This window comes from Amblyomma mixtum, chromosome 3 (genome assembly GCF_055824585.1).
Source record: "Amblyomma mixtum isolate Tamu chromosome 3, ASM5582458v1, whole genome shotgun sequence".
Taxonomy (NCBI): Eukaryota; Metazoa; Arthropoda; class Arachnida; order Ixodida; family Ixodidae; genus Amblyomma; species Amblyomma mixtum.
In genome coordinates this window covers 60766484-60778583 of record NC_143014.1, presented here as the reverse complement: position 1 = coordinate 60778583, position 12100 = coordinate 60766484, and the positions used below count along the sequence as shown (strand labels likewise).

At 46.5% G+C, this 12100-nt stretch overlaps 1 protein-coding gene across 1 annotated transcript in view; it reads right to left on the bottom strand.

Annotated features, from left to right (window-relative positions):
• The window catches only part of LOC149350366 (protein O-mannosyl-transferase Tmtc3-like), a 359942-nt gene that overhangs the window by 63322 nt on the left and 284520 nt on the right, over positions 1–12100 (bottom strand). The window contains exons 9-12 of the mRNA XM_089579380.1: positions 8324–8466; positions 3634–3886; positions 2607–2758; positions 631–714 (exon numbers count right to left, since the gene is read on the bottom strand). Coding sequence (XP_089435506.1) covers positions 631–714; positions 2607–2758; positions 3634–3886; positions 8324–8466 — 632 coding nt within the window. The remainder of the gene's footprint in view (positions 1–630; positions 715–2606; positions 2759–3633; positions 3887–8323; positions 8467–12100) is intronic.

The window sequence follows — 12100 nt, the reverse complement described above, 5'->3', positions numbered from 1 at the left end:
TGTTTGAGGGCCGCACTTTGTTTCGTGGCAGTTTAGAGTGCGCGGAAGATGGAGAGTTTCATCGCAAAGGATGAAAGGGGCCCCGAAAATTTTGAGCGCCGCTGGAGTGGTGTGCGCACGCGAAACGTTTATTAGACATTCCTGAGTGCGTGGGAGATGGAGCACTTCCTGCGACAAACAGGAATCGCCACACTGCAAGTAAATTAACTGCAGCCTCCTCCGAAAAACTGGTTGCCGAAGGTGGGACTCGCTCAGAATTGTCCGCAGCTAGCGCGCCGTAATTCAACCGACACCGGGAGGATTTCTGAGAATAATAATAATAATAATAATAATAATAATAATAATAATAATAATAATAATAATAATAATAATAATAATAATAATAATAATAATAATAATAATAATAATAATAATAATAATAATAATAATAATAATAATAATAATAATAATAAAACGAATTTCGCATAGAGTACAGAAACTGTTCCCGAGAGACGTTATTGACGAAACGGTAGGAATGGTGCGTCAGCAAGTCCGTCCATTAGCATCGCTTTTAAATCGTATCCTTCATTCAGGAACTTCAGAAACGCTCTGCCTCCAAGCATCGTAGTAGCAAGTTTCGTAAGTCCTTACCAATCGTAGTTCCGGAGAAACGTTTTCGTGAAGTGGGTAACAAGCAATACCATGACGCCCAGTTTGAGCCATGTTCCATGATACCTGAAACAAATAGTAACAAAATGTCTGTCTGTAATCATCTTGACGATGTGTTGGCTACTAAAATGAGCATTGATTGTGCCCAAGATTGAAAGTTCACTTTAATTTTCTCCAACTAAGTTCGCTCGTCGAAAAAAATAAAGGCGAAGGCCAATTTGCCATTCACTACGGCAGTTTCTGGGTCTTGTTGCCAGAGTTCTGTGGCGATGCTGGCTCTCCACCGATGTAGAAAGTAGGAACCACAGTGTCCCCTACTATCCAGAGCCTCGGAGCTTACAAGGAATCAAAAAATCCCGGAATTACGACCCAAAACCTGCTACAGTCAAGAGCGAAGCGGTTGGCGACATGGGCCGATTTATGGGCAAGCCATATAGTGGGTGGCCTCGTTTAGACGATGATTTTCTTGCCATTGTTTCGTCGCAATAATGGGGCCAATATTTTTCTGACATGGGAAATTTTTCGCTTGGGAGGGGGGAGGGGCAATCGCTACCCCCTTAAGTCACCTTAAATCAGCCCCTGGTCGGCAAATATCCTACAGTGGGCGTACCACCGCGCTCCTTTCCATCGACCACCCCACACCAACCACGTGGTGTGCTGTGATGGGATCTCAGTTTACGAGGCCCTGAGCGATCGGCGGTATTGGAAAGACGCGTACGTTCCCAGGTGAAAAGATAAAGGAGAGACTTCCGTACCGTATTTCTACTTCTCTAGCTCTGCACGTGATTGTGAGCGGTTGTGTGGTCGGAAGCCAACCTCTTTAGGCTCCATCTTACTGGCTGTCAGTCTTTGAGTGGTTGAAAAAAAAAAGTGAAAAAGACGCCGAGGCAGGGCTCAGTCGTTTTGTTAGCGAGCATTGTTAAGATTAGCTTTCATTTTTGCTTTTATTTTCTTTGTTTACCTTTCAGGAGCACATTTTCATCACCATACCCTATTTTATTCCACTCTTCAATTCTATCCGCATTATTTAATTAGAATTATTTTTCGTCGCAATGATGGATTATTTTAGGGCATTATCATGTATTTCTACCCGCGATATATCAGTGGTGCCGGAAGGGTCTATCTTCTCTGATGTTTGCCTCACTTATGTTCTGTCTTTCTGCGTGTGATTGAGGTGAAAACAATGATGCTGGTAAGCTTTTTCCTTTCACTCAGTTTTATTTTTATTTTATTTTAAAACTCGCCTCACACAGCTGCTGTATTTTTTTTCCTTTTTAATTTGGTAATCTGTGATAACTTCGCGCAGCGCGGGCACGGCATAGCCTATTGTATTATTTTAGGCTTAAGTTCTCTAAGCTGGAATCCAAAATTGCATGCGTTACGCTGCTACCAAGATCAACGCACGATGCGTTCGCCACCATCGCTTTGGATGTCGTAGCCGAGTGCTTCAATTGCGTTACGCAGCACTGCCATATTGCGTGTTGCGGCGAACGCAGTCTGTGTACTGCACCAGTTACAATAATATTTTCAACAAAAATGTTTTTTTTTGTACCTATTTGGTTCCTGTGTTAACGTAACAGCAAAATCAGCTTAAAACCTGCTTTTCTTTTATCGTGTTTCAAAACGCTCTGGAAATATACAAGTGAGTTTTTCTGGAAATGCATCGCGCTTCTAGTGAAAGTGGTAGTAGAAAGAATCAAACTTGAAAAAACAGCCTGATTCGTTGCAGAGCACTCAAGGCACCCAAAGAGGGCGCAGGCGCTGAGCGCTATCTCACTTGGGCAGACACAACTGGTGCATGATTATAGTAATGCGTCAGCTCTGTACCTTTAATGGCCTCGAAGGCACGTTACATAGCAACAAATAAAATATGCATGCCGAAAATATTACAGCGTAAACTTTAAAGCCAGTTGCACTACCTGAGCCACAGGCCACGATGACCATGTCGAAAGACTCACTTGTGCTGCTGCCAGAGGAGGCTAAAGCCATGCGCCACCAGGAGACAAAATCCGAGGCTCGGAAGGTAGAGCACCCGTTCGGCGATAACAAAACCCACTGGGTGCAGGAGATTGGACGCAGGTAGGTACGGCACGCAAGCCAAGGACAAACCCTGCGAGATAACAGTAAAACATGGTACTGGGCGTTCAAACAGTGCGTTCAAAAACGGTGCCAGGCTGGCGCGCACATTGATCGCAAAGGGTTGCGCTGTACTTTCGAACTTCCGTTGTCATGGCCGACTTGGCGAATAGCGTCATCGTTTACAACCCCAAGTTGAGCGCCTATTTTAGAAGGCGTGCTTTCTCAAAGGTTTTCAGGGCATATACCATTACGTCCTTAATTGTCAAGCCTTATTCCGCAGCCCGTGCCGCGGCTGTACAGAGGAGCGAATGCTCTTTGCTTTTTCGGTCCGAGTACCCGTTTCACTTTGAGCAAATTTTGCACCTTGGCCACGCAAAGGCAACGTAATGCACGACCCGGCCTCGCGGTGCGACGCCGCGATTCTCTGTTCGCACAGTAATGAAGAAATCCTTAGTTCGCCTAACTCGTACCCCATTTTAAGCCACGCTGATTACGAGAGACACGCGTGTTCCTAAAAACGCCGCAGGCACATTTTTCTGTCAGTTTGCTGAAAAAGCTGGAAGCGCTTTGGCTGGTTAGGTCGTTCAATGCCGTCAGCAATTTAAGCAGATTGCGAGAACATATACCCGGAAGCGCCTATTAAAACTCCAGCTGCTGCGATTCTCGACAGAAATTTGGTCTGTATGCGCGCTGCGCAACATAAACCATTCAGGAGCGTATCGGTAAGAGATGTCGCTGATAGAGTTTTTCTGTCCTTCTGCGCCCGTACTGCCTCTTGTGGTAACTCTGAACTGGTGCGGGATGGCTTTAGACCCGAAGGGGGGTCATTACCCACATGGAAGATAACTCAAGAGCTCCAGTTTCTTTAAGCAATATTCACCACGCTTGCATAAACGAAGGTCTCACCATAAGTAGCGGCTTTCGGTGTTGCTCGTCGGCTCGAAGAGCTGCTCTGGTGGCTACCGCCAAGAAGAGGTAAAGGGCAATCGTTCCCAGGTTTCGCACGTCGGCCAGTGACGTCACAAGCGGCACTGTGCCCATCGTCCAATCACAGCAGAGATCACAAGGGAAGACTAGGAGCCAAGCGTTCAGCGCTGCCAGGTAGTTGTAAGTCAGCTGGCGCGACGGCGACGGGGCCACCGATGCCGGGTTGTCAAAACTGCAAAGCGCAAGGCGGGAAAAAGTTTAATAGTTAGGAATCCCCACTGAAATAAAGAAGCAAAGCACGCGTAGATTTGCTGTAAGAGATAATTGATGCGTGCCGCCCCAGTGTTACCGGCGTTATAAATGACGCGCCAAGTGACGTCAGCAGTGACTCTCTCTCTCTCTCTCTCTCTCTCTCTCTCTATATATATATATATATATATATATATATATTTATGTCAGCAGTGACTCTCTCTCTCTCTCTCTCTCTATATATATATATATATATATATAGACGATTTCCTATTTCAGTTCCGACGTGGCAGCTGGGAATCGAACTCGTGAACTCGTGCTGATCATAAGCACGCCACGCGTATATTAGGCGCCGCTCTACAATCGAACTCCTCGCACCAACTGTTGCTGATTATATTAGACATTCCTCTAGAGCTGTAACCTTTTCGTAGACTGATTCGGCTGCGGTGTGTCGTACAAAGTAAAATGGAAGCTATAGAAATAATTCTCATTTTGATGCTGTCAGTTTCCAGGCCTTCACTGTTTACTTTTTCAAAAATTTTTTACATGAAGCATTCCTGGAGCCTTATACGTGCTCGCTTACTTTTGCAAAGCGGCTGCTATATATGCATGCAGTAGTTATGTTTGCGAATCAGTAAAGCACAGTTACCAATCAATATACCTTCAACGGGTTTGCGCTGGTAAAACACCATTTGGGCGCGTATATTTTATGCGTGAGAGGCAAGGAAAACATCACTTCAAAGCAAACAAAAAACACACCAGGATCGAAACTCAGGAAGCGGCATTTGCGTGCGCCTGAAAGTGAACGATTTATATCGAACTGAAGAATGCTACGAACATACCACCTGCACTCCGCTCAATATGCGCACATACAGGCTCTCGGCGATTTTGCATCTGTTTTCAATCCCCACCCGAGAAGTTGTTTCGGCAAGCGCAGCAAGCTATTTTGGTGTCAAAAACACCAATCCAGCGTTAACGACCTGGGTCTTAGATGAAACGAAAAGTAGGCTATAAGACAGGCTGGTACTGGCAAGATTTTTTTTTCAAACCAAGGACAGAGAGAGAGATACAGAGATAAAAATGCTGAGTTGTGTTGCTGTTATGTAAGCACTGAAAACCCAAGGAGGTCAATGAAAACGAGCTGTTTCCATGGCAACGATGCAAACTAGCTGGGGTTCGCTTCGCTTTGGAACTCGAAGACTGAGTCTTTCAGTGGTTGAAGGTTTCCAAGGAAAGCGCTGTGTGGCTAACGCTGAAGGGGGGCGCACGAAGCGTTGTGCAATATTGATTTGCTCAAGATACAAACTGATTCAAACATCCCTGCAGCTGTGTCAGAGTAGCCAAGTCTGGGGCATGCCTCGTGTGATATGGTCGGCAAACGCCACTTGCGGAGCGTCGCCAGTTGGCAAGAAAGTGGTCAGGCTTGCAACAACTGAGTGATCGCTCTCTTATGATTCCGTAGTCAGTGCACGTTTTGAAGCCTGCTGAAAGGGAGTGTCCTATTCGGAAAAAGCCTGCAGAATATATTATGAGAGCAGTAACGCTGGCCTTATCTGCGTAGAGAAACTAAAGGAACCACCGAAAGAGGAAACGAGCGAAAAGGTGGGGCATGGAAACGGCGCAGATGTCGCAAGAGATTTTTACGGTGTTTGAGTTTGTCCCTCCAAACAAGAAGTTTCCTAGCCCGTGTGCAGAAAGAAACGGGCCAAAAAATAAAAGCGGACGAAAAACTCAATCAGGGTGCACACTATCTCTATGCAGCTATGAATGAGCTCCAAACTGTATGCAGTGTAGGATATCGTGGCGTACGTCCCGAGTTCGCTCTGCCGGAAGTGAACATCGCGGAACGTTGCCTGAACTCTCTTTTGGGCGCTTATACACGAGGAATGAGATAAGCTAGCTAGCTACGAGCACAATATAGGCTTCGAACGCTTTACGAACGATTTTTCGTCGGGTTGGAGTACCGGCAACCACCGCAGACATCACAATGGAATCAGGCGAACGCGGTCCTTTTGTGGAAGGTAAACAGTCGCTGCGACCCTGCCAAAATCTGGTGTATTTTACGACAGGTAGGATGCTCAACCTAGTGTAGAGCTATTGTGGTGCAGTGCACCGGCAGTGGAGACTCGGAGCGAGTGAACTGGTTTCTTTTCGTCGCAGTCGGCGTGAAATGCATTTACTGGCGGTGCGTGAGCTCCGGGTTAAGGCTCACGCTAGTATGGAGATTCATGTACAAACCATTTTGTCGTTGTGCTTTGCGATTTAGTGTTACTTTTGGGAACTTGTCGCAAAGACAATGGCTCTCTTTTTTTTCTTTTTTTTTCGGCTAATAAATGGTGGGGGAGAGAGAGGGAGGAGGGGTGGCAAAAAACCCGTGAGTGTCGGTAGTTCACTCTGCCATTATCGTTAGCCTGTGTAACTTCGCCAGCGAATGCAAGCTCCAGAGGATACTCCATTTCATGGTGAGGTCTATTCAGGGCGACCTATTGTTCTGCTTTCGGTCCAATAAGTCATAATGATATGGCATTACGACCAATACTGTTTTTGCTTGCCCGTTTGGGGAGCGCTTCTGGCGTGCTACTTTAACTGTACGGGCACGCAGCGACAATAAGCGCACTATGGGCGAACCAGGGGCCGCGCTGCACGATTCTGTATAGGCACTGCTGACACCAGTAAAAAGCATGCGCTTTTTACAATCGGTTGTGAGCAAACCTTCTTTAACCAAAAAAAAAAAAAAGAAACGGCTCCAAAAACAGTGAACGCACAGGTGTTCATTTCCCATCACCTCCTAACTGCCGAACACCTGGGCCGCTATACTGCGCAAACCAAATATTCTTCCTGCGAGTGCTTGCTGCACACCTGAGTGGAAGTGCGAAGCTTTTTTTTTTTACCCGCTCTTAATTAGGCAGACCAAGTTTCTCGCACCTTTATTATTTTTTTTATGCGTGCGAGAGCTCATGCTGGGTTCGGTAGCATTGCTTTAGCACTGCACTACAGAGCGCCAAGAAAATGATATTCTCGGCGCGCTCATTTGTAGCAGTTTCTCGCCGCTAATGCCGTTACATTAACGTCTGAACAGCGGAGTCAGTCGTAAAAAAAATTACATGACGCTTACCCCCAGAGTAGGAGTGACCATGGCTAACTGAATATTGAAATTATTAACGGAATGTTGACGTCACGGGTAACGGTACGTCGATTGTGCTGATTTTTTGCTGTGGGTGGGTTGCAGTGAGTACATTTTAGTCTGTGAAATGTGCGGACTGAGACTAGCGGATCTCATCCGGCAGTGCATTTGAGGGCAGCGTCTCGTGCACGCGTTCCCTGTGAAGTCTTCTGATGCTACGCTGACTGCTAGTTGGACGAGCAAGGGCGATAAATATAAAGACACTCAACAAATATAAAGACACTGTTGGTTTTAGTCCTAAGCAATTGAGAACCTACTTCGTGCAAATATAATCTATTCATACATGTGTATTTAAATATTCTATTTGTATTAAATATTCTATTAAATTCTATTCTTAAATGTTATTAATTATTCTATTCTATTAAATATTCTCATATTCTATTATATTATAGTATTTAAATATTCTATTCACACATGTGTATGTGTATTTAAATATTATACTCCCATTTACAAACTTTCTGCCTTGCTGAGCTTTTTTCATTGATTTTATTATTGATCAACTTTTTTGTTTTGTTTTAATATCGTGCTGCAGTGACGTATGCATTGTATAACACTTTTTAATGAACTTATAGAATTTGCTGTTAGCTCCTGCTATGTTGTGTACTGGTTTTCTGGGCCTTTGTCAAGCTGTTTGTACAGCTTTTAGCCCAGGCGACCATCCACTTGTTGGAAAATAAATTTCATTTGATTTGATTTGATTGTCATAGTGCGATTTAAATCTACGATGAAGGACTTGAACTTCCGGATGTTTTTGGCAGTGGTGTCCAGACGCGTTTTGCAGCTTTTTACGGCCACAAACCGATGACGACGCAGCACGAGGCGCGACCCACAGGCTACAGGCACGAAGTATGTGTTTCGCTGTTGGGCCTCCAGTCTCCCATCTCAGTCAGGACGGTTTCCAATCACACCGGCGCTAGAGAATTTCAATTTCTAAGCTACGCGAAATAACGGCGAATCAGACCACAGCCGGACAGGCGGGCGGTTCTATAGCCGGATACAAGTCATAAACGCAGAGAGAAACACCCCTCAAAGGAAGGCCCTCCAGCCTATGGCGTCGACCTATCATTATGATGTCGTGGTTTAACCGGATTAACTGATTAATGAGTAAAACGTATTGATCAGGGCAAAGCTCAGTGCATGCGACAAAGTGATAATCACAGAGAAATTAATGTTGAGAAAGTACGCGCCCGCAGATATTGAAACTCTGCGTAAAGGTAGCGGCTGACCAACACTTACCGGCTGAAGGCAGGGAGGTGCGGCCCGTTGAAGTGAATGCGTGCCAGAACCGCCACGGTTGCCAATGACGCCAACGTAATGACCCGGTAGAGGGCATCCTTCCATGCCCCCCACGTAGTTGTCCAGGCCGAGCTCCAAGAAGGCTATTCAAACGAAGCCATGATCAAGCAGTCAGAAGAAGACGGTATGGCAGCACAATTATAGGAGAAAGCGCAACATAAACTAAGTGGCGCCAAATACTCCCATTCAAATCTCAACACTAAAAGAAAAGCAAAAAGCAGCGGACTACTGTGCTAGGATGCATTTTGGATGAAATTGTCTTCCCACTAGAATTTTCGAGTGCTCGCAACCTTACACAAAAACATGTACCTTAAAACTGTTATTTCCTTTGCGGCATGAACTGTAGGCATACTGGTGGTCGAACGCTTCATATACTACTCGTACTTCATTATGCCGTAGCTAAGGAACGTGACGCGATTCACCCATTGGTTCGTTCTTTTCCGTTCAGAAGCCAAGTGAAAAAGATTCTTCCTGGTATTCATACCCTTTGCCTCATTTCCGCATTGTTGCCACTCTCTTTTCGAACTCTTATTGTCTACGCTCTGCTTTTCTCTGTTTAAACTTGCTTCTCCTGAATCCGTGCCCCTAAAGCTAATAAATGGCAAGTTGGTGTATACTCGGAACCTGTCTCGTCTGCTTTGTTCTTGTACTATCAGCCCACTTATTGCGCCGTTTCGAAAATGCGTGCCCTTAGATGCACGCAAGTAAAAGCAACTTTTTCCCATACTCCATAATTCCCTATCTTGCTCGCCTTCCTCCTCCACTTGAAACAGAGGTTGGGCTTCCTATCATGCAATACCCTATAAGGACAAAGCCCGCTTTGCAGGATGTAAAAAGTAGCTACAGGAGGAAAGGTGTGAAAATGACTAAGAACCAGCAGGTCCGAAGCTTTGGCAAGTCTAAGCACACAGCAACAGCCAAAGCGCACAAAGGCAGTGAGGTGGAAGTGGGTCGAATTATGTCAGGGAGGTGACACTGAATGTACTCATTGTGTATACTGTGCTCCAAACTGTAACACTGTGGTCAGGTCGCTTTGTGGCAACTCTTGGAGGGCCCGCTAGGTAAATAATAGAGATGGAGAAGAGGGTCATAGACATATTGCATCTTTAAGATGAAGAACTGAAGGCCACCATGTTTACTTTACAAACAATTTTTTGTTGAAAGGGAGGAAGAGGGGGAAGAGGCGTGTAGAGAAAGATTGCAAATGGTTGTCGTGATTGCCTTCTCAATGGTTACAAGGACTTTTCGATCCTGCTTCTTAACATTTGAATGTTTGAGCTGAATGCTTCTATTTAGGGTAAAATTGGTCACTAACGTAATATACGGCCCCGCCGCGGTGGCTCAGTGGCTACGGCGCTCGGCTGCTGGCCCGAAAGACGCGGGTTCGATCCCGGCCGCGGCGGCTGAATTTCTTGAAGGCGAAATTCTAGAGGCCCGTGTGCTGTGCGATGTCAGTGCACGTTAAAGAACCCCAGGTGGTCGAAATTTCCGGAGCCCTTCACTACGGCGTCTCTCATAGCCTCAGCCGCTTTGGGACGTCCCCAATAAAACCAAAAACCTAATATACGTTACAAAGTACAACAAAAAGATAAATGAGCATACTCATTCTCTAATATTATCGAAGATTTCTTCGTTATCGACATGATATTATTTGCACGAAAGTGGCTGAGGGATGTGTACATATGTAAAAGAGAGTATAAAGGAAACGGTGGTTCATCTTCTCTTAATTGATGTTTAATTTTTCTATTTGTTTTCACTAATGGGATAGCATTACGACAGCCCTGGCGGCGAAAGCTGTTCGGCGGCGTCGGCATCAGTGTGATTCCACCTGTCAACCATGCCAGGTGGTGTTTAGGGAGATTTCTCTTTCTTCACCTGCCACCTGCCCCTCCGTCAATCCACTCGTAGGGGAGAGCAAGGAGACGTCGGGCGAAGAATGGCTCCGCAAAAATGAAAATGATTAGAAGAAAAGGAGTCGGACAACGGCAGACCTACGTGCAAAATGTATAGCCTCCCGAAGTACTATACGTGCAAAAATGAGGCTTGACGGGCCATTTCTTTTCGCATTGCTCGGGAAGAGCAACCTGGGACTCTCAAGCCCCACCAGTGGCTGTGCTTGAAACAGCCACCTGCCAGGGCAGTGAGAGCGGGTATCTGTTCTCGCTTCGGCGAGCGCGGCTTCGGCCGCTTATCTGTTTTTTGAGCAGCGTCCGCTCCGGCGGACGCAGTTGTTGCTGCGATGCGCGTCTTTTCTTTCCTCTTTCTTTTTCCTCTGCTCTTTTAACTCTCCTCTATCTGCACGTGGCAGCGGTGGTGGCTTGGCTGGAGCCAGTAGCAGGCCCGTGCAATTTCATTTTCATCCTTCTCTCAGTCACAACAACAACAACCAGGGCAGTGGCGCATTGATTAACCGCTGCACCACTGTGCCAGGAGTGGTATAAGGACTCGCCGCGATCTATCAATGTGACCCATTGTGCGTGGTGGCGTAATTGGAATTGAAGTAGATTAGAGAGTCTGTTCCAGAATCTGAACTGGAATAGATTGGCGAGTTAAAGAGAAATGCTATCGCATTTCCTCCGCATCATTCCAATTGATCTCCACTAAATGTTTTGATTTACGACAGCGGAGCATGCCGCATTTAGTGGAAGGAGCCTACCTAAATGAAAAACCTTTTCGAGGCCAGAGCTTTCGCTTTTGAGCTCAATTCGTTTGACCACGGCTCGAACAGACGTACTAAGGAAGGATAACTTTTTTTTTTTTTAAGATCTCAAGATGGAAGAAGGGGAATGGGAGTGAGAGAACGCAAAAGCTGTTAAGCAGTACGCACCCAGAAGGGGTCTAAGGATCAGAGGGCAGGACGAAGCAGAACCGCAGTGAAGCCGTTCTGTTCCCGGAGGCGTCGCGAGTGGCATCAGGAGGAAGGGCGACTTTTGTTTCGAAATTTCTGCGCGATTCGCGCGGCGACGCGCAGTGGAATCGATCGGCGGGCCGTGTCGCGGCACAAACACTTTCGCCGCGCCGAGCGCAAATGTTTGCGAGCAGTCTGTCCATCGAGCGGCGCCGATAATGGTATTTGTCACGCGTCAAGCGAAGCAGCCCACTGAGCCGGGGGCTGCGCGGGATAAAGCACGCTCTCGAACGCTCTTGCCTCCGGCGCCCGACCCGAAAAACAAGATCAACACCAAGATGGGCACAGCTGACGAACGCAAACAGCGGGCAAAAACAGCGCGGAATGCAGTCGACGCGAGGGAAGGGGCCCAAAGGTAAACAGATAGCGGATAGGCGCAGCACTGGGAGTATCGAGGTGCGCTCCCGAGGGGGACGAATAGCGTCCGTCTTCCGGCGCGCTCCTGGACTTGTCGACGCGCGCTCGCTGCGCCTAGGGACGTGCACATGACGCGGTGCCCCTTCAGAACCCGCCAGTGCTCGCTCTCTAGCGGTGGCGACTGTTTGCGAACGGTGCAGCAATGATTCGTAGAGGCAAAGCATGTCAATCAATCAATCAATCAATCAATCAATCAATCAATCAATCAATCAATCAATCAATCAATCAATCAATCAATCAATCAATCAATCAATCAATCAATCAGCTGACGTGACACTCACTGCCATAAAATACTCTTTCGGGCATTCATCACGAATGACATAGAAGAACTGGTTTTCCAACGATGGCCACGCTGAAAAGCACAACATTATATGTATCCGCTGGAAAGCGTT